This window comes from Bubalus kerabau, chromosome 5 (assembly GCF_029407905.1).
Source record: "Bubalus kerabau isolate K-KA32 ecotype Philippines breed swamp buffalo chromosome 5, PCC_UOA_SB_1v2, whole genome shotgun sequence".
Classification (NCBI taxonomy): Eukaryota; Metazoa; Chordata; class Mammalia; order Artiodactyla; family Bovidae; genus Bubalus; species Bubalus kerabau.
Window position 1 is genome coordinate 72,846,945 of NC_073628.1, and position 22,984 is coordinate 72,869,928.

Here is a 22,984-nt window from a genome sequence, read left to right on the forward strand (position 1 = left end):
ATAGAGAATGCTGCCTTTTCGAAGAAATGACGGTGTATCAAGGGAGCAAGTACTGTCTTGAAGTTGGCTGATCTGTTTTATGATTCTAACTGGGCAGGTCATTTCATCTCTTACTTGAGAGAGAGAAGGGAGAAAGGGGCCTGGGTCAGACTTAGTTTTCCAGTCCTAATATGTGCTCTAACCTCATGGTCATGTGCAGAAAATGGAGATTACCCAGCTGAATTCTGAAAGGAAAGTGCTGCTGTTGGAAATACGTTTTTTGTTTGTTTGTTTTTTTTTTAGAAAAAAGCTTTAAAGGGGACTATATTGGTGGTTCTTCAGAATTCCGCATGGATGTGTGTGTGTGTAAAGAAAGTCCATGTTCTAAGACCTAATTAAGTATCTTCTTTACTGAATAAAAAATTTGAGGAAATTGAGCAGAAAACACAGATTGTAATTAACATCTGACATCTAACAGTATTCTCACTACATCAGGTTCAAGACGTTGTTCCTATAACCAGTTACGACACGGCTGGCTCGTTCCTTCTGCTGGGATGCAGCAATGGGTCAATATACTATATAGGTAAGTGGTCGGGCACTTAGCATGGCTCTGTTTAGAATGACTTTTTAAATGAAAACAAGAAGATACTAACTTAAGTTTTAGATTTACCATTTATTTTCATACTGTTTTTACTTTTTAGATATGCAGAAGTTCCCATTGCGAATGAAGGATAATGATCTTCTTGTAACTGAACTTTATCATGATTCCTCAAATGATGCTATTACTGCTCTGAGTGTTTACCTCACACCCAAAACAAGTTAGTGCATATCAAAATTATTATGAACTATGGATGTTATTTTATGTATGTTTATTCATTGGTTTATTCTAATACGGATCTGGTCCTTTGTTTTGGTAAGCTGCAGTGCTAGGATTTCGTCTCTTTTAGTCTGAAGTTGATGTTTGGTTTTAGATTGAGGTCAAACATGACCAATAAACATACTCTGGGGTAGAGAATTAGAACTTTCCTTCTTCTGAATTGTATTGTTAATTTTTATGATAATAATAACTAAAATTATTTTTAAAACTTACCTGCACATTTACCTTCCTATGATCGCTGATTTCATTTTGAAATTAAGAGCTTTATCTTTTTAACAACAACAACAACAGAAGCTTTTAGACTATTAATCTCTATTGGAAAATGAGCTTATTTCTCTGGGAAATTTCAAATTTAAGTTTTGGAAAATATCAGTACCCATAACTTCTCTTTCAGAGGCCATTACAGTGAAATTAACAAACTACTTCTGTGAATTATTAAGAATTTTTGTATTCTACAGTGAAGGATAAACATAAATGGGGAACTGAAAATTTATCTGTAATGAAAGGAATTCTAGGAAATATTTACATGTGGCCAGTAATATTAATAGGTTGAATATATTACTTGTGTAGAATCATATTATTGAATGATTTAAGAAATCATTATCTTCTGTATGAAAGAAAAATATTCCGGCATACACAGATGATTTTTATTGAAATTATGGTAGAATTTAAACTATATTGCTCCAGAACAGAAGTCAGCAAACCATGTTCTTTTCATTGATAGTTTTATGTATTGTCTTTGGCTGCTTTTGTGCACCTGTGTCAGAATTGAGTGGTTGTCACGGAGACAGTTTGGCATGCAAAGTTTAAACTGTTTGCTATTCAGCCTTTTACAGAAAGTTTGCTGACCCCTGCTCTAGAATGAAGTATGCTCCCCCTGCCCCCGCAAATTAAAAGGGAGAAAAAAATTTCTTTTGTGGTGGCAGTATCTTCTTTTAAGACATGAGGGTGTAGTTGCCTTAAATTTTGAGAAGTGTTTTCTATAGCCTGCCCTTTCTCCCTTGATTCAAATATTTTTGGGTTGATCAGAAACAATAGCTATTAAGAGGTTCTCTGTGAAGCTTTGAAAGGCTATCTATCCCTGAACTCCATTCTGTCTTTAAATATGTGATGGAATCTGGGCACCTGTTTGAGAAAAAATCCACACACGAACCTAACATGATGCACTACTTGTACATAATTAAAAGAGACAGCATAGGTAAGTGTGATGTCAGCAGTGTGATGGGTATATTTGTTCCCTAGTTAACAGTTTTGAAACTGCTGAAGAGCATATTACTTGTATATGTACAAATAATTACAGTACTTGATTACTCAAAGAGAAGGTTTAATGTTGTAGCAGAAGTAACACAGGTGGTCATTCTAAGCTAGAAGTCATATGGAGCATTACTTTTGGAATCCTGTGCTGTATCAGTGGTGTTCTTAGCATATCAGATTTATTCTTTAAGCAGTTAATGAGTACCTACTGTCTCAGGCAAGGCACTCTGTAAGGTGTTTTAAATCTAAAATGATTATGATTCAGTCTCATCAATAAAGAGTAGCGGTAGATAGAGAACTGGGGGGTTACAGTTGCTGTGGTAGAATCTAACACTTAGTACAGTGGAGTGAGTGTTAGGAAGCGATTTATAAAGGAAGTAAGGCATTAAGACGGTCAGAGAAGTCTTCAGATTTCTGCGCCGAGCGGGATTTGGGCTGATACAAGTGCTGAATCCAGCTCTGCCTCTTCTGTCACAGAGAACACTTGCAAGGGCAGCTTTCTGTTGATCATCTTCTATCATTTCACCTTTCCACTTTTGATTTTGTGTAGGTGTCAGTGGTAACTGGATCGAGATTGCCTATGGTACGAGTTCTGGCGCAGTACGCGTCATTGTGCAGCACCCAGAGACGGTTGGGTCAGGCCCTCAGCTTTTTCAGACATTCACTGTTCATCGAAGTCCTGTCACAAAAATCATGCTGTCAGAGAAGCATCTGGTATCAGGTGAAATGATTTTATTGGTATTGGTAAGGTGGGCTGCCTCATATGAAACCTTGCCTGGGGTATAATTTTCTAGACTCCTATAAATTAAAAGAATACAAAAGCAGTGTTTTATGTATAGGCATACCAAAAAAATGGTAGAAAAGTTTAATAAGAAATACTGTGATTATCTCTTAATACTGTGAAAATATCATGATTTTCTTTGATCTTGTCTGGCTGTAGTATACATAAATTTAGAAGGTATTGTATCCTTTATTTACTCTCTATTTTAATAGTTTGTTCTTATGGCATGTTTTACTTCAGAAAATTTCTCAGTCCTGTTAAGAAGAATTTTTTTATTAGAGAAATTTATATGAATTTAATATAAATTTGGTTGTATTGTCTTAAGGTTTAATGCTAAAGTTAGTAGAATGTTGGTAGTCTAACATCAACTACTAATGTTAAAAATTAGAAAATGTGTAAAAAAGTGTGAAGAAAATAACATTTGTGGGTTTATTGTTTTTCATAGTCATAGAGGGCTTCCCCCATGGCTTAGTTGGTAAAGTTGGTAAAGAGTCTGGCTACAATGTGGGAGACTTGGGTTCGATCCCTGGGTTGGGGAGATCCCCTGGAGAAAGGGAAAGGCTCCCCATTCCAGTGTTCTGGCCTGGAGAGTTCCATGGACTGTATAGTCCATGGGGTCGCAAAGAGTTGGACATGATTGAGGGACTTTCTATTCTATATAGTCATAGATTTTTAAAAATTTTAGATACAAATTTAATATTTAAAAAAATAGTTACAGATTTTAAAGCAAAATTAGGATGACACAACATAAAATGATCAAAAAGTAAAATTCCACTGTGAAATTACTGTATATGATAGACAATTTCTGAAAGACCTTACAAAAATTGAATTGTCAGGTATATCAGTAGCGTTTGCATTTATAAAACAATTTTGCATTAAATCTTTTGTAGATCAGTTCCTGCCTAATTTAAATTTTTATAAACATTATTTTCATATATCAACTTTTGTTTATATGAAGACTACCTAATATAAAAAGGTGATGCATCTTTCTCTAATTAAACATCAAATGGAGCTGAAATACCTTGTCCATATATGGATGGATGATGGGTAGAAGGGCAGATGGATGGATGACTGCTTTTATCGAATGTCTCACTGTTTTGGATGTAATGATGCGTTCCCGCAACAATCTCTTCTTTAAATCTTTTATAAAGCAGTACTCATCTAACATCTGCCTCACTGAGGAGTCTTTCTTGCTCTGTATGGCTGGGTCTTCCTCTTTTGCCCAGTTACGAAGTGTTGGTTTGCCTTAAATCTTTTTCTAGATTCTCTATTCTTATTTGTCTGTACTTTCTTTCCCTGGTGATTTGAATGCTGTCATCTATATGCCAGTGACTTCCAGACTTTCCTTCCACCTGTGACCATCCACAGACTTCCAGACTTGTGTATACAGTGCTTGTCCTTAGGATTTGGTTGTAGGTTTAAGAGGCATCTCTAAATTAAGCTGGTGGATAAAATGGTACTTTTGATTTCTCTCTCAAAAGCCATCTTATTACACAGTATCACGAATCATTTATACCCAAGCTGAAAATCTAGGAATCAGGCTTGATTGCTCCCTTTCTGTCACCTCCCTGCCTCCTATGTGGAATCCATCACTAACTCCCGTTTCTTTGCTGTAGCATATATCATACGTCTGAGTACTTCACTGTGTGTCCATTGCTGCCAACCTGGTAGCTCAAGTCAGCATTTCTCCCCTGGGTTGCTGAGCTTCTCAGTTTTTTCTCTGTTTCTGTCTTGCCTCTCTATGGTTCACGTTCCACACAACAGGCAGAAATATCTTTAGAAATGCAAACCAGATCTGACTTGCCGATGGCTTCCTGTTGTATGTAGAATAAATAACTTAATATGGCGCTTCCTATTCTGGATCCTGCTTAGCTTTCGGGTCTCTTCTCTCAGCCTCCCTTGTCACTTTTCTTATTGCGCATGGTACCCTAGCTCATTGGCTCTTCTATTTCTTGAAAATGCCTTAGAACATCTGACCTTCTTCTTTTCATTTGAAAAGAAAATTTCCTAGAAATTTGTTTGGCTGCCTCTCCTTGACATTCAAGTCCCACTTCAAACTCCTCCTTATGAGGCCTCCTTGGCCACTCGGTCTAACCTATCCAGACCTCTGTCCAGTCAGCTTTTGCTGTCAGTATCCATTTGTTTTCTTCACAGACTGTTGCTTTCTTCTCTCTCTCTCTCTCCCTCTTTTAGAATACAGGTTTCTACAGCAGCAGAAACTTTTGTTCTCCACCCTGTCCTCAGCACTTAGCGTATTTCTTGTGAATAAACGAATGAAACGACACAATATGACCCTGTGAGAAAAATAGACTATTCCTTGCTAGACCATTTTGATATTTAAATGACAGTATGCACTAAAGAGCAGTTAATACTGTTTTGATGGTAATGATGTTAGTGTTGGATGTGATGTCTAAGAATTACTTGGTGAAGTTTGCTTTGTAACAAATACCTGTATAGGTTTGAAATTTAAATTTGTCAAGAAGAATATCCAGTTTAGCCAAAAATCTGGGGTATTTTATATGTACTCAACTGTATTACTCTGCCACCTGGTGGATATGCACGTATATGTAATGACATTCTGTTTCTCTTAGTGTTAGTTTCAATGTTGTAAATGATTACTTTACAACATTGTAAATGATTAGTTTCAATGTTATAAATGTATGATGATTATTCATACTAACAAATTTCATAATTGCATTTTTGAATCAGCTAAAAATAATTCAGTTATTTATCTGAATCCCCTTAAGTTTAATAATGAAATCAGGAAATTATTTCCCATGAAGTTGATTATAGCCTAGAACTAAATGTCTTCTTTTTCACTAGAAAACTAGTATTCCGAGAATTGAGAATTTTGCTGTATAATATGTACACTTTTTATTCTTATTGCTGTTTGCTAAAATTAAATTTCTAAACTTCTGTTTAAAATGTGCAACTGTGACACCTATCCAGGAGGAAATGTGTGTATAAAAGAAATTTTGGATGATTTGATAGTATATACTGATGCTATATATAATGCTATATATATAATAAAAGACAAGTTAGTAAATTTTTTAATTAAAGCATGCCACAAAAGTACAGTTCTTGCATTAATATTATAGTTGTTTATATATTTTAATAAGGTATCTATTCTGACAAAACCAACAGAAACAGATTACTTATTCAGAGATATCTCAGTATATACCTGCTTAATATTATTACTATGGAAAAATAAATTAAGCTAATTGGAATAAGTTTCTTAAATACAGCCTCATATATAAAAATAATTCTCAACTTTAGTATTGAAATCTTAGTTTTCCGTGATGTAACTAAATGAGCAGCAAGTTTTGGAACAAATGTCATTTGTGCTAGTAAATTTTCAGTAACTCCTGGTCTTAATTGTTTGATATTTGAGTAACATAAGCAGAAACCGTTTATATGGTTGGAAAAAATAAAGTAGGCAACTTGTCTACAGTGTAGTTTACCAACAGAACAGAAAATATTCAACATTTTTTTTACATACACTTTTTTTTTTAACCTTTTCTAAATCTATACCCTATAGGCTACTTTTATAAGGATCTGTAGATTAACTTATATACCTTATATTTGCAGCAAGGTAAACCATATTCTGTTATCTCATTTTTGTTGGCTAGGTACAAATTTAAGTATGATTTTTAAGATAAGTAAGTTGTTTTGTCACTCAGAATGTGCTGTGATCTACTTATTGTAGATCATAGTGAAAAAAGTTAAAATGAATTCATAAACGTGATGCTGTTGGTGCTCTTACAATCTGTATTTAAAAACTCTTGTGTGTTCTCTTTCTCTCCTAGTTTGTGCAGATAATAATCATGTCCGGACATGGACAGTAACACGATTCAGAGGAATGATCTCTACTCAGCCGGGTTCTACTCCTTTAGCATCGTTCAAGATCCTGTCTCTGGAGGAGACGGAAAGCCACGGAAGCTACTCCTCTGGGAACGACATAGGTGGTCATTCTCAAGTACTATGAAGGCAGTGCTGAAGAAGTGTATTATTGGTAGTAGGAACCTAAAAAAGAGTTGTAAATATAAATTCTTCATTTTCACTTTTAAACTTATTTAAAACAGAAGCTTAGTGTGTTTTTCTGATTAAGTTCTCTAAAGTCAAAAAATTATACAGATGATATTTTTTGACTTTATGATGGTACAAAAGTGTGACAGTCATTCAGTAGAACCAGTACTTTGAAGTTTGATCTTTTCCCGGGCTAGGGATGTGTGGTACCATATTCCTCCGTGATGCTGGGCAGCAGCAGCAGGCCTGGTAAGTTCCCAGTCAGCCCCATGACCACAAGGGTAAACAAGTGATATGCTTGGAATCAGTCTGCATGCACACAGCCATTCTCTTTCTCACTTTCAGTATTCAGTAAATTACATGAGGTGTTCAACACTTTATCATAAAATAGGTTTTGTGTTAGATGGCTTTGCCCACCTGAAGGCTAATGTAAGTGTTCTGAGCACATTTACTGTAGGCTAGGCTAAGCTGTGATGTTTAGTACTAAATGCAGTTTTGACTTAATGGTATTTTCAGTATTGTAAGTCATAACCCCATCATAAGCTCAGCAAGATATGTATTATGGAATTATTTTTAGTTGTTAAAAAGTTGAGAGCAGATTTTTCATCTTTATTAGCATTTCCTAAGCAGCTAAATATGGAGAAGCTCTATACAGTCAGCAAAAACAAGACCAGGAGCTGACTGTGGCTCAGATCATGAACTCCTTATTCCCAAATTCAGACTGAAATTGAAGGAAGTAGGGAAAACTACTAGACCATTCAGGTATGACCTAAATCAAATCCCTTATGATTATACAGTGGAAGTGAGAAATAGATTTAAGGGCCTAGATCTGATAGATAGAGTGCCTGATGAACTATGGAATGAGGTTCGTGACATTGTACAGGATACAGGGATCAAGACCATCCCCATGGAAAAGAAATGCAAAAAAGCAAAATGGTTGTCTGGGGAGGCCTTACAAATAGCTGTGAAAAGAAGAGAAGTGAAAAGCAAAGGAGAAAAGGAAAGATATAAGCATCTGAATGCAGAGTTCCAAAGAATAGCAAGAAGAGATAAGAAAGCCTTCCTCAGCGATCAATGCAAAGAAATAGAGGAAAACAACAGAATGGGAAAGACTAGAGATCTCTTCAAGAGAATTAGAGATACCAAGGGAACATTTCATGCAAAGATGGGCTCGATAAAGGACAGAAATGGTATGGACCTAACAGAAGCAGAAGATATTAAGAAGAGATGGCAAGAATACACAGAAGAACTGTACAAAAAAGATCTTCATGACCCAGATAATCACGATGGTGTGATCAGTGACCTAGAGGCAGACATCCTGGAATGTGAAGTCAAGTGGGCCTTAGAAAGCATCACTATGAACAAAGCTAGTGGAGGTGATGGAATTCCAGTTGAGCTCTTTCAAATCCTGAAAGATGATGCTGTGAAAGTGCTGCACTCAATATGCCAGCAAATTTGGGAAACTCAGCAGTGGCCACAGGACTGGAAAAGGTCAGTTTTCATTCCAATCCCAAAGAAAGGCAATGCCCAAGAATGCTCAAACTACCGCACAGTTGCACTAATCTCACAAGCTAGTAAAGTAATGCTCAAAATTCTCCAAGCCAGGCTTCAGCAATATGTGAACCGTGAACTTCCTGATGTTCAAGCTGGTTTTAGAAAAGGCAGAGGAACCAGAGATCAAATTGCCAACATCCACTGGATCATCGAAAAAGCAAGAGAGTTCCAGAAAAACATCTATTTCTGCTTTATTGACTATGCCAAAGCCTTTGACTGTGTGGATCACAATAAACTGTGGAAAATTCTGAAAGAGATGGGAATACCAGACCACCTGATCTGCCTCTTGAGAAATCTGTATGCAGGTGAGGAAGCAACAATTAGAACTGGACATGGAACAACAGACTGGTTCCAAATAGGAAAAGGAGTACGTCAAGGCTGTATACTGTCACCCTGCTTATTTAACTTCTATGCAGAGTACATCATGAGAAACGCTGGACTGGAAGAAACACAAGCTGGAATCAAGATTGCCGGGAGAAATCTCAATAACCTCAGATATTCAGATGACACCACCCTTATGGCAGAAAGTGAAGAGGAACTCAAAAGCCTCTTGATGAAAGTGAAAGAGGAGAGTGAAAAAGTTGGCTTAAAGCTCAACATTCAGAAAACGAAAATCATGGCATCCAGTCCCATCACTTCATGGGAAATAGATGGGGAAACAATGGAAACAGTGTCAAACTTTATCTTTTTGGGCTCCAAAATCACTGCAGATGGTGACTGCAGCCATGAAATTAAAAGATGCTTACTCTTTGGAAGGAAAGTTATGACCAACCTAGACAGAATATTAAAAAGCAGAGATATTACTTTGCCAACAAAGGTCCATCTAGTCAAGGCTATGGTTTTTCCAGTAGTCATGTATGGATGTGAGAGTTGGACTGTGAAGAAAGCTGAGCGCCGAAGAATTGATGCTTTTGAACTGTGGTGTTGGAGAAGACTCTTGAGAGTCCCTTGGATTGCAAGGAGATCCAACCAGTCCATTCTGAAGGAGATCAGCCCTGGGATTTCTTTGGAAGGAATGAAGCTGAAACTCCAGTACTTTGGCCGCCTCATGTGAAGAATAGACTCATTGGAAAAAACTCTGATGCTGGGAGGGATTGGGGGCAGGAGGAGAAGGGGATGACAGAGGATGAAATGGCTGGATGGCATCACTGACTCAATGGACGTGAGTCTGGGTGAACTCCGGGAGTTGGTGATGGACAGGGAGTCCTGGCGTGCTGCGATTCATGGGGTCGCAAAGAGTCGGACACGACTGAGTGACTGAACTGAACTGAACTGAAGTGATACCATCTCCAAATACCACTTTTTTTAAAAAATTAGAAGCCATGATGGCTATACACATTTGAAACTTGAAATACTTTTTTTCCATAGTTGCTAATAATCAACCTGAAAATAACTTTGAAGCTGGAAAGGGGCTGATGTTCTTAGATTCTGAGAGTGGTTTTGATGGCATTCGTCAGGAAATAGTATAGCATGTTTCTACCGAAAGGCTCTGATTTTAGCAAAAGGTATATAAAATTATATCAGTTTCTCCATACACCATAACACACCATATATACACACACAGAATCTTCACAGAAGTAGATTCTTTTCCGTAAAGATCCATTTGAAACAATCGGTAATGTATATGTGTTATACCCACCATACTTTTAATAGTTCTATAGGACCTGTTCGTTAATGTGCCTTCTAGATCACCTGTATAGGCAGAACTGGTGGAATGTAAGGAGTACATGAGAATTGTTTATGCATGAAACTATTAAATGAATATGCACCCACAGTAAAGACTTCAAAATAGTTATCTTTAAAAAATGTAAGCTGCTTATGGGAATTGTACAACCGGTCTTAGTATTTTTAGAGCGAGAACTGCTCAGTGTTGTCAGTTTTAACAGTTGCCCTGTGAACCCACTTCCCACTGTGATGATAGACACTGAAAGTTTACAGTTTTGACAACAAAGTTTTTTTTTCCAACTTTATTGAGACATAATTGACACATAACATTGTGTAACTGAAAGGTGTAGCATTGACATATTTATTGAGTGCTTTTGTTCCAGGCATTAGAAATCTAAAAAATTGGAAAAAACATCAACTTAAACTTATATCAGTGTTTTCTGTTTTCTGATCAAGGACCTTTTGGAGAGCGAGATGATCAACAGGTGTTTATCCAGAAAGTTGTTCCCATCACTAATAAACTGTTTGTAAGACTGTCATCTACTGGGAAAAGGTAACACTTTACTTTATTCTATGTTCAGAAGTCAACATTTGTCTTACAAAAGGGGAAGTAATTGACAGTGGTAAAAGTGAGCAGGGAGAAGAACCTGTAATATCTTTTAAAGGAGGAGGTAATTCTAAGGACTCTATCCTACAGGAAAAATTAAAAGAGCCAGATCATATGTTTATTTTCACACATTTAGGCTTTCTGTACTTTTTAAAATTTTTATTTTTTTGAAATACGATTGCTTTACACTGTTGTATTTATTTCTATTCTACAGCAAAGTGACTGTTTTTTATACATACACACACACACAGCTTTTTCATATTCTTTACCACTATGGTTTGTCACAGGATTTTGTATATAGTTCCCTGTAGTTAATGGCACCCCACTCCACTATTCTTGCCTAGAAAATCTCATGGACAGAGGAGCCTGGTGGACTACAGTCCATGGGGTCGCAAAGAGTCAGACACCACTGAGCGACTAATAAACACAGTTTGCGTCTACTAAGGTCAAACTAACCATCCATCCATCCTCTCCCTTGGTAGCCACAAGTCTATTGTCTGTCTGCGAGTCTGTTTCTATTTCATAAATAAGTTCATTTGTGTCATATTTTAGATTTCTACACATAAGTGATATCATGTGGTATTTGTTTTTCTCTGACTTCTTAGTATGATAATCTCTAGGTCTATCCCTGTTGCTGCAAAAGACATCATTTCATTCTTTTTTAAGGCTGAGTAATAGTTCATTGCGTGTAACTACATTATCTTGTTTATCCATCGATCTGTCACTGGATATTTAGGTTATTTCCATGTGTTGACTATTGTAAACAGTGTGGCTGTGTATGTAGGGGTGCATGTATCTTTTTGAATTATAGTTTTGTCTGGATATATATGCCCAGGAGTGGGATTGCTGGATCCTATGGCAACTCTTGTTGTAGTTTAAGGAACCTCCATACTGTTCTCCATACTGGCTTTACCAGTTTACATTCCTGCCAACAGTGCATGAAGGTTCTCGTTTCTGCACATCCTCTCCAGCATTTTGTTATTTGTAGATATTTTTAATGATGGCGATTCTAACCTGTGTGAGCTGGTACCTCATTGTAGTTTTGATTTGCATTTCTCTAATAAGCAGCAATAATGAGCATCTTTCCACATGCCTGTTGGCCATCTGTATGTCTTTGGAGAAATGTCTATTTACGTATTCCTGCTTTTGATTGGGTTGGTTTTTTTTAGTTTTATGAGCTGTTTGTATATTCTGGAAATTAAGCCCTTGTGGGTCAAATCACTTGCAAATATTTTTTCTCAGTCTGTAGGTTTTGTTTTCATTTTGTTTATGGTTTCTTTTGCTGTACAAAGGCTTGTGAGTTTGATTAGATCCAGTTTGTTTGTTTTTATTTCTATTGTCTTGGGCAACTGACATCAAAAAACATTTTATTAGATGTTTGTACAATTTGTCAGTAGGTTTGGCCTGCGTTCTCTTCTAGTTTTATGGTATCGTGTATTTTACATTAAGTCTTTAAGCCATTTGAGTGTATTTTTGTGCATGGTGTGAAGGTGTGCGCTGACTGCACGTGACTGTCCTGCTGCACATGCTGTGTGCAGTTCACTGACTGCACGTGACTGTCCCTGTTTTCTTAATTCTGTTGACAGTGGGCCCTCTGTGTCCAGAACCTCCCCCTGCAGGCAGATACCAAAATCCCACCATACTCAGGTCCCATATATAAAATGATACAGTGCACTCAGCCCTCTGTCTGTGTGGGTTCCACATCACGGAGAGCTGACTGTAGTTGTTCTAAACAGGAATCAAGGTTTTAAAAAATATTTTGTCAGTTCATACGTAATATTGAAAAATGATCATCTTGATAAACAGAAAAAAAATTCAATAGTTAGCAGCCATTTGATTAAAAAAAAAAGAATCCTAGCACTTAATAAAGGCACATTCTTTAACCTGATGAATAATATCTGCAAAAGTAATTATACAAACGTCACACTCAGCTGTAAAATGTTACAAGCTTTTCCCTTGAGGTTGGGAATGAGACTGGGATAGCTTCTATCACTCTATGTGGGCACTGCAGGAATCAACTCTCCCCCTCCCTCTCCATTTCCCTGCCTGCTGGGAAGCTCAACTAAGCTTCATATTCTGTGCCTGTGTCTCTCTTACTAATATGAATTGTGTTTCCTCTTCATTTTTTGACCTTGCATTTGCCTGGCATTAATTGTTCTTAATCTTTTTTTCTTTTTTTTAAAGTGGGCTGGGATAAATATTTCAATCAAGTACAATTTTGTTAACCTTTCTGTGACTTTCGCACATCATTTACTGACATTATTTATTGGTCTTCTCATTTGTCAAATGTGGATTACTATTTATCTTTTATGGGAAAAAATCAATGAAAATAACTTCAAACCATTTTAATAACTAACAATATTAATTTATTGGAGGATACTGTTTAGACATCTCCATATAGCTGTACATTTCTGGTTTTAGATTTTTAAAATTTTCACAGAAATGTTAAATGATTTCAAGATTTTTTTTTTCTAGTATCATGCCTGCTTGCTTTCTTTATGCCTTTTTAGTTTAGTAACTTCCTTTTGAATAATTGCTTAATTCTCATCAAGGCTCTTTTAAATTTTCTTTTAAGATTGATTTATTTGTCTTATTTCAGTTACTTAATACATTGTTTTATAAGAGCCTTTTCTCTAGGTTCAAAGAAACAAGCCTTGAATTTTACGGACTTTCTTTGATCCTTTTAAATCTGTTTTATATATGTGGAATATTTGACTATAACTTTGCAAAGAGGCAATTAATTTCAAAAGTCTGAACTATAGTTAACAACTGCACAATATGTTTTGCAGAATCTGCGAAATCCAAGCTGTTGACTGTACTACAATATCCTCATTTACAGTAAGAGAATGTGAAGGTTCTAGCAGGATGGGCTCCAGGCCAAGGCGGTACTTGTTCACAGGCCACACCAACGGCAGCATTCAGATGTGGGACCTGACCACTGCCATGGATATGGTCAACAAAAGTGAGGATAAGGGTATGTTCCTTAAGGAACAGTGTTCGTCAACAGGGTAGGCTTTTGATGCAAATGATTACAGTGGTGTATGTTTTCCTAAGATGTAGGTGGTCCAACTGAAGAAGAACTACTCAAATTACTGGATCAGTGTGACCTGAGCACGTCTCGCTGCGCCACTCCTAATATCAGTCCAGCAACTTCTGTGGTTCAGCATAGCCGTCTTCGCGAATCAAGTTCTAGGTAGGTTCATGCACTGAATTGATTGCTTTTTGGAAAATTGGCTAAAATACTGTAATTACATAACCTTTTAAAGCCAAATTTTTCAAAGTACATTTTAAATTCATACTTTGTCACTATTCAATTTTTAAAAAATTTTTTTTTACTAAATTTCTCGTCTACATGCATGTTTCCTTTCATAGGAAAACATCTTTTGCCCTTTGACTTATTTGTGAATTACTGCCAATTTAGATGTCTGTTAACATGATCAAGAATTCATTCAAAGGAAATTAGAAAAATCACATGTCCCCTTAGATGCTATGTGGAACTTGTGTTCCTATTGTCTCAGGGACATATTAACCAAAATTACACCTTTAAACAGTATGTAGTTTTAATACAATGACATGTATGCTTTTAGTTAAGCATATTTTTGAAATATTCCAAAATGTGAACTAAGGGCCACATACTGAAACTATATTAGTTCCACATTGATTTTAAAGGTGTTTTTCCCCTAGCTTTTTTCAGCTATTCAGGAATCTATCTTCATTGTGAATATATGTATGGTATTATTTGCACTGTTAATTTTATACACATAGTATATAGAGTGCTTAAGATATATTTTTATATAGCATGCTAAGATACATTTTTATGTATAATATTCTTTATATATATTTACATTTTAACTGGTAGTTTAATTAATTAGATGTGCCCCTGAAAATTCCCAAGAAGACATGTGACTTTTGTATTTCAGTCTTCAGCTCCAGCACCATGAAACCATCCACGAAGCAGCTACTTATGGTTCCATTAGGCCTTACAGAGAAAGTCCTTTGTTAGCAAGAGCAAGGAGGACTGAGAGCTTTCACAGTTATAGGGACTTCCAGACTGTGAACTTGAACAGAAATATAGAAAGAGCTGTCCCTGAAAATGGTAACTTGGGTCCAATACAAGCTGAAGTTAAGAGGGCAGCGGGGGAATGTAATGTGTCTGAGAGGAAGTCTCCTGGAACAGAAGTTAAAAGCTTGAGAGAATCAGATAGTGTAGTGGAAGTTCATAGACTAGCCGAAGGTTTTCTGGAATCCAAGAAAAGGTCATCAGAAGATGAAAATGAAAATAAAGTGGAGTCACGGAAGAAAGGAGGGTTTGAAGGAGGAGGATTCCTGGGAAGAAAGAAAGTCCCTCACTTGGCATCTTCACCAAGTACGTCTGATGGAGGAACTGACTCACCTGGTACTGCATCCCCGTCTCCTACAAAGACTGCGCCCTCTCCTCGGCACAAGAAAAGTGATTCTTCAGGTCAAGAGTACAGCTTGTGACAACTCAGCAAAGTGAGTAGTAGTTTTGTTATTCAGAAGAGAGTTAAACTCTACTGGATTTCAATTAGCTTTTACACCAAAACTTTACACATTAAGATTGGACTTCATTTAGTATCATCTTTTTGACAGAATTACCTGGGTTAAAGAGATAAAATAACCATATCTCATCTGATCTTTTGGAAAATTTTTTTAGTTTTACAGGCACATTTAATAGATCATTTGTAAAGAAGGAGTCCATTTCCATGTTTATCTACTCTGGATTTTGGAAGCATAGTATTAATACCATGTCTCAATAAGATGGTGCCCATTATAGATGACCATCCCCTTAGAGTGTGAGAATCAACAGACTGCATTCCTTATGCTGATTTTGCCTGAGCTTTGTCTTGCAATGTTCTGTTTAACGAATTCCATAATTCTCTTTGGAACTTAATCTCCCAACCCTTACTGTGACTGCAGAGTGGTTTACCAGGTATTTAATGAGGTGCTATGTTTGTGGAAAAATATGTAATTCAAAAACACTATTGAATACCAGATTGCTCTGTGTAGTACTAAGTCCTTTAGGATAATTTTAATTGTGGTCATTTTCTGATTCTCATTGTTGGAGTACTTAAGTCTTGGCAAGCATCACCAATATTAAATGTCAAAAATCCATTTAAACTTCCTTTAAAGTTGGAGCAACTGTTTGAACAGATGAAATAAAGACAGTTTTGAGTGTCCAGAAAAGAAAACTACCAATTACTAATTTGCCTTGTTTGAGGAGCCACCATATTTTTTTCTTGTGTTAATAATGAAGATAATTAAATTAGAATGTGGCCATTTTGTTAAACTTAAGAGACTGCACTTCTGAATTTTTGGTTAAAGGTTTTGGCTGCTATAGAAATTTTATTTTAAATATAAGAACAAAAAAAATCTTTTGTACTTTGATTTAATTGATTTCCAAATTTCTGCAAGTAAGGTAATTGTAAATTTAAAGCATTAAGCATTTATTGATGAATAATGTATATATTCCCATTCTGAGAAATATAAGTGGGTCAAGTCAAAATAAATTCTTTAAAGTTTATTATATTGCCAGTGGTTTCATAGACACTTTCTTATATTTATTTGTCAAGTAAGGCAAATAAAAATGATTAAAACTAGATGTTTTCAGTTATTTAAGGAATAGTAATCCTGTTTAAAGTGTACTTAGGTTTTGTTCATGCTTTGCTTCCTCCCATAATAAAGGAAAGAGGGAGGATCTTATATGTATGAAAACTTAACTTGTATTGTCAGGGAAAAGGTTACACAAAGCATAATTTCAGTATTACCAAGGATTGTATTTATCTCCTAAACCCTTTTTCTCATTATTATACTCATGTAAAAAGTTGGGTGGGCAAGTAAGAAAACTAAAAATTAAATATTTACCCAGTCTTTTCCAAGAGTAAAAGGGCTCTTTATGGGATTTTAGTGTAATTCTGAAAAACAAAAAACAACTACAGTGGCAACTCACTCTAGTTATTCTATCAATATTTGCATTACAGATTGTTTTTCTTTCCTGTAGAGCTTGCACCTTGATGGTACAGCAGAAATTTGATTCTATTCTGGCACGTAACTTTGTAAACTTCAGCAGATTATAATGAAAAATCTTAGGCCTAGCAGGGATAGTTTCCTTATTAGGGTTTTTGAGTCCAAAAAGGGGGGAAAAACCTCCAGAACCACCCGCACCGTGTGAACTTCTCTCACTTCTTAGGAGAACAGGAACACTGTCCATTGTGTACGGAAGAATAAGATTTCAGAAAAAAGGCCACATGAGGACTCGAAGGAAGACAGACAGCCATCTACAAGAGAGTGCTCACCAGAAACCAACCTCCATGGCACCTTGATGCCAGGCTCACAGCCTCCAGAACCATGAACAAAGATTTTTCAGCCAAGGTGCTGGAGTAGCACTCCTCAGTCTCCTCTCTTGAGCACACCAAAAAGTAGTCTACATCCAGAGGCATGAAGACGAAATCAAGAGGCGAAAGGACAGGTGCACTCACGGTGTAATCAGATCCCGTACCACCAGCTGGACAACCCTCAGACTGGAGAATAATTAAATCAATCACAGAACTTCGCCCACAGGAGTGGAAGCTGAGGCCCATGCCAGGCTCCCCAGCGCAGGGGTCAGTCTTTCTTTGGGAGGAGGAGCCTCCAGAGCATTGGAGTTTGCAGGCCAGCAGGGCTTAACTGCAGGAGCCCCCCAGGATGGGGGGAACCGCCTCCACCCTCGGAGGACACACACAGGTGCTCAGGGCGAAAGCTGAGACTCCACACAAACCTGGGCCAGACCTACTTCCTGGTCTTGGAGGGTCTCCTCCTTGGGAGGTGGGGGCGGCTGTGGCTCTCTGCCATCGTAAAAGCCGGTGGCTGATACAGTGGGGACCTATGTGAACGCTGGGTGGAGTCATCAGACATTTTGAGTCCTTAGCACTGAGACCCCACCCAACAGCCTATAAGCTCCAATGCTGGACGCCTCAGGCCAGACAACCAGAGGGGTAGGAAATGGCCCTGTCCATCAGCAGACAGGCTGCCTAGACTTCTTGACTCCCAGCCGCCCCTAGACACATCCCTTGACAGAGCTTGGCCCACCAAAGGGCCAAGACCCTGCTGCACACACCAGTAAGGAGGCACGAGCCCCTCCCACCCAGAAAACCTACACAGAGCCTCACCCACCAGGGAGCAGATGCCAGAAGCAAGGAAAGTACGGTTCTGCAGAACTGAGTTTATAACACAGATCAGAGTCTACGCTAGGACCAACTGGTTCCTGATCCTCTGCTGGGACACAAAGGACATCCCCTACAGAGGGCCCCTTCTCTAAGATGGAGAAGCATAACTAACTAAGCTCCTACACACATAAAAATACAAACAGAAATGTAAACAATGAGCAGAGGAATATGTCCCAAAGGAACAAGATAAAACCCCCATAGAATAGCTAAGTGAAGTGGAGATAGCCAACCTATCTGTGAAAGAGCGCAGAGTAATCACCCTAGAGAGGATCCAAGAACCTGGAGAAAGAATAAAGACAGAAAAATTTTAATGAGCTAGAAGATCTAAAGTGCAAACAGATGAACTATAATTGAAACATACACTAGAAGGAATCAATAGCAGAATAAGTGAGACAAAGAATGGAAGAAACCCCTGGGATAACGTTAAATGCACCAATATTTGCATTATAGGTGGGTCACAGAAGGAAAAGAGGGAGAGAAAGGGCCTGAGAAAATATTTGAAGTGGTAACAGCTGAAACATGGGAAAGGAAATAGTCACCCAGCATAGACAGTCCCATACAGGATAAGCCCAAGGAGGAACACGCTGAGACACACAGTAGTCAGACTGACCAAAAAAAAAGACGAAAATATTAAAAGCAACAAGGGGAAGAGCAACAAATAACATACATGGGAATCCCCTAAGACTGTCAGCTGATTTTTCAGCAGAAACTACAATCCAGAAGGCATGATATATTTAAAGTGATGAAAGCGAGAATCCTACAACCAAGAATACTCTACCTAGCAAGGCTCTTGTTCAGATTTGACAGAGAAATAGAAGGCTTTATACACAAGCAAAAAGCTAAGAATTCAGTACCATCAACCAGCTTTACAGCAAAAGCCAAAGGAAGTGGAAAAGCCCAAAACACTAGAAACAAAATTACCCCTGGGAAAGCTCACTGGTAAAGGCAAACTCAAAATACAGAGCAAATATTAACAGACAAAAAAGGAGAAATGGACAGTAACACAGTAATCCTGGGGGGCTTGAACACTCCACTTACCTAAATGGGCAGATGGTCCATCCAGACAGAAAATTAGTAAGGAAACAGGCCTTAAACGACACAATAGCTTAGATAGGCTTAATTGATATTTATAGGACATTCCATCCGAAAGCAGGAGAATACACTTTCTTCTCAAGTGCACACAAAACATTGTCCACGATAGATTACATCTTGGATCACAAATCAAGCCTCGGTAAATTTAATAAAACTGAAATTGTAATCAAGTATCTTTCCCAGCCTCAGTGCTATGAGATTAGAAATCAGCTACAAGAAAAAAACTGCAAAACACACAAACTGTGGAGGAAAAAAATGAATCTATGTATATACTTTGTGTGACAGATGAAAAACAACAGAATTATAATTCTCATGGTGTCAAGTTTTCCCAGTAATTATGAAATAAGTATTTTCATGTCAACTGGATAAGTATTGTTATCCTCTTTAAGATGAGATTACCAAGGCCCTCTGAGGATCAATAGCTTCACCACAAAGCTCCTTAGCTACTGAGCCACCTCATGAACCCACGTCTGTCTCTGCAGCCTGTGGTCTTTTCCTGGCTTTCTCATCCAGGCTTACATATCAGAGCCACCTGAGGTTATCTGCTAAATATGTATCTCTGCTGGTTGGGACTCACGTCTTACAAAATGTGTTACATTGATTCTAATGTACATCGATTATTCAGAATATCCTGTTTTCTTAAATGGGCTCACCTTTATCATTATGTGTAAACTGTAAATACAACCCAGAGCTGTTAAGAGTATTTTTTCATAAATATATTAAATCCAACTTGGTTCACAGTTAAATATTTATTAAGCAAACCACCTTTCGATTAATTTACATGATATCTGTGCATTGGAAATAAACTACTATTCATGTGTGACATAATTAAGCTCCTACTCACTGAATTATTCCACCTGGACTATGTTTTATTTACAGATTGTTCAGGTTGAATTATATTGATGCCAAGATGATTTTTAGGTCAGCATAAGGTACCAATACAGATCTCACATTCAGGTAGCAATGACAATAGATCATCGGTAAGTGCAGTTCTTAGTTGAGCTTACACAAGCATAGCTGTGCGCTCTCATCAGTTACTGTTAGACACCATACAGCAGATCTTGAAACTGAAGCTGAGTATGTGATGGGACCAGAGCCAGGAGGTTTACAGAGAGCTGTCTGCTGTCGCCTCTGCAAAGGAGAAGTGGGTGAGGACCGGAGTCCCAGTGCACAGCATATGTTCTTTCAGGTTCTTCACAAAACCGGGTCTCCACATTAGGAACATGTGGAGGCTTTTAGAAGTACTGACACCTCAGCGCCACCCCAGACCAGCTGAATCAGAATATCTAGGGGTGAGTCTGACTGTTGAGTGGAGGCTTGGCACCAGGTACCACCTAAAGCAGGAAGACAACATCGCGTGCTTCTCTGAAATCGATACAAGTCATGTTCAGAGTGTTGCGGGGGTGGTGTGGGTGGAAGCCATGCAGGCTCTGTCCACTGTGAGCCAGGGGATCAAAACGTGAACGAGTCAGCTAATGAATTCATGGAACGAGTCAGCTAATGAATTCATGGATTTGTTTGTAGCAGTTCTAACGAGGGGGCAGAACTTGGGCTTAACACTGGTCTGCGCTTTTGACACTTACTGTTGGCAAGGCTTGTCCAGGAGTTGGTCATTCTGAGGAGCTGCTCTTCCGCAAATTTGGATAAAGTCTCAGTGCCCTCAAAGTCCATGGTCTTTCTTTGACTGCTGGACAGTTAGTGTGATTCCTCATTTTCAAGCAGAATAAGCAAAGTTATTCCTTGTGCTCCAAGTTTTGCCAGCTCAGCTTTGGGGAAATCTACTTATCTCTGAATGTAATTCACAAAATATGTCCAACAATTGTGTTTGAGATATACAGACTCAAAAGTAAATTTCCCAGAATCATTAAGACCTCTAAAAATGAAGAAGAGGTTTTCTTACATTGTTTTCTGTGAAGAATAAACTTAAATACTTTTCATTTTATGTTTACTTGGGGAGGAAAATGTTTCTTGAGGTAGGACTTACCAATAACTTTCTAATCCAAATAAAGTATATAACAAAAACTTTTTGACTCATGGAAATTGGTCATTAGTCACTTTAACAGTTAAAGTACCCATTTCTCTTCTTAATGATTCTAGTAGTTCTCTGAAATGAAGGAATATAGGACAGATATATTAAACATGTATATTTCTATATTTATATATGTGTTATTTAAAAAATTTTCAAAGCTGGAAGGAACACATAAATTTTTTTCTTTAATTCCACGTAGGCTAGTTAAAAATGCAAATAAAACAGTAGTTTCCATATAGAATGTGCCAAGGTGAAGGTATTCCTGGGTATTCAGTGAATTGACAGAATTCTATAAAAAGTAATGACTGGAGTTTCAAAACTATGTAAAATATCAAAACAGTTCATTTTTCTCTTTGAAATATATAAGTTAGCTGCTTGTTCCTTAGATTTTTAGAAGATTCATACATGTAGGAACAGACATTTATAAGTGTATGTGGTTTGGTAAATACTTACCCCTAAACATCATAATCAAATAGAAACCTACACAGTCAAATGTGTAGCCTCAATGCAGAGTTTGTTTTTCTCTGAGTGTTTCGGCTTGATCTGACATTGGGATTTGATTTTGCAGCTGTTACTAGAATGGTTCCTCACAGGTTTGTTTCAACTTCCATGAACGTGGGGCTGAGAGCAGAAGCAGTGCTCTGCTGCGCAAAGCAGCAGCAGTGACATCCTCTCAGGAGACCCCCTTAGCTTTTAAATTAGTAACTTACCTGTAGCAACTGTGGGCCAACCTGAAATCGCCACTGATTATTCATTTAAATAGCGGTGTCACTGCCAACATAGCCAAGTGACAGTTACGTGCTTAGTGTCCTCAAAATGAGGAGAGCAAAACAAGCATTTTCACTTGGACATAAAATTTCAGAAACCCCTCATTTTAGACTGCCAGAAAAACAACTTAGACCTCGATTAGGGAGAAATAATTTCAAAAACACTCATCTCTAAAGGATTATAGCATAACAAACAATGGCTTTTTAGCATTTATGATATCTGATAACCCATGGGGATGGAGTGTGGGGCCTGCATCCAGCTTATGTCTTGCAGGTTTCCATCCTTCACAGGTGGGTGTCGGTGAATGTGGTGTGTTCCTTAGTCACAGAGCTGAAACCCTTGATGGCATTCATCAGGTCCTCTTCATCCACATACTGAAAAGACACCAATCATCACTGGTTAGGATATTTGCTAGCAACAGTGTTACACAAAATGTATATCTTTTGAGCATTAAAAGGTTAAGACATGGCACAGTGTAAGCCTCAGTCTTCTCATCCGAAAGTGGGGAGGTTTCATATGATTCAGTTCAGAATTTAAGCAGAAGAGCCAGAATGCAAGCCGTTGTGCTTCATTGTGTCCCATCTCCTTACTGTGGGTTTTTGGTTTTTTTTAATTGAATAGGGCTAGGAATACTGATTATAATGTTATAGGGAACAGATAATTTGCCACATATGGGTATCTTAAAAAGCTTTCACTGAATTGCTTTGCATACTGCCAGTTACTAGTATGGTCAAAAGTAAGCAAAAATGTCAGTACAATAGTGAAAAATGGGGGTGCTGTAATCAGTGCTTTTAAGATTCCCAGTTCCAAAAAAAAATTACGATTAGATGTGTGTCCTTGGGTAAGAGCACACATGCATCTAGCCTTCAATGTAATATATTGAACTATATGAAATTGCCATTTTGTATGTCAAAAATGATCAATTAACAAATTCTTTGTTTCAACCTAATATAATTATTCCTGACATAGAAACGTCACATCTGAAATGGAGTCATAGAATTCAGTAGTCATCATAACTTCAAACAGGCCCATGATTTTAAAGTCCTTATTATATATCATCATCCTAACCAACCAGAAGGACTATCAATTTTATTTTGTGTGTGTGTGTGACTGAAATCTGGAGCCATGA

The 22,984-nt window shown here is 37.5% G+C and overlaps 2 protein-coding genes across 11 annotated transcripts in view; one reads left to right on the forward strand and one right to left on the reverse strand.

Moving 5' to 3' along the window:
- Positions 1-19,396, forward strand: part of KCTD3 (potassium channel tetramerization domain containing 3) — a 72,774-nt gene extending 53,378 nt beyond the window's left edge. For 8 of the 10 annotated variants that reach the window (XM_055581879.1, XM_055581876.1, XM_055581885.1 and 5 more), the window contains 8 exons: positions 475-562; positions 681-797; positions 2,661-2,831; positions 6,698-6,853; positions 10,593-10,689; positions 13,533-13,717; positions 13,798-13,936; positions 14,664-19,396. In XM_055581879.1, coding sequence (XP_055437854.1) covers positions 475-562; positions 681-797; positions 2,661-2,831; positions 6,698-6,853; positions 10,593-10,689; positions 13,533-13,717; positions 13,798-13,936; positions 14,664-15,225 — 1,515 coding nt within the window. In that variant the 3' untranslated portion in view covers positions 15,226-19,396. The remainder of the gene's footprint in view (positions 1-474; positions 563-680; positions 798-2,660; positions 2,832-6,697; positions 6,854-10,592; positions 10,690-13,532; positions 13,718-13,797; positions 13,937-14,663) is intronic. The other 2 variants (XM_055581877.1, XM_055581878.1) reach the window with 2 other exon arrangements.
- A 2,655-nt stretch (positions 19,397-22,051) lies between these two features.
- Positions 22,052-22,984, reverse strand: part of USH2A (usherin) — a 1,013,951-nt gene continuing 1,013,018 nt past the window's right edge. The window contains exon 75 of the mRNA XM_055581875.1: positions 22,052-22,229. Within this exon, the coding sequence (XP_055437850.1) occupies positions 22,140-22,229 (90 nt within the window). The 3' untranslated portion in view covers positions 22,052-22,139. The remainder of the gene's footprint in view (positions 22,230-22,984) is intronic.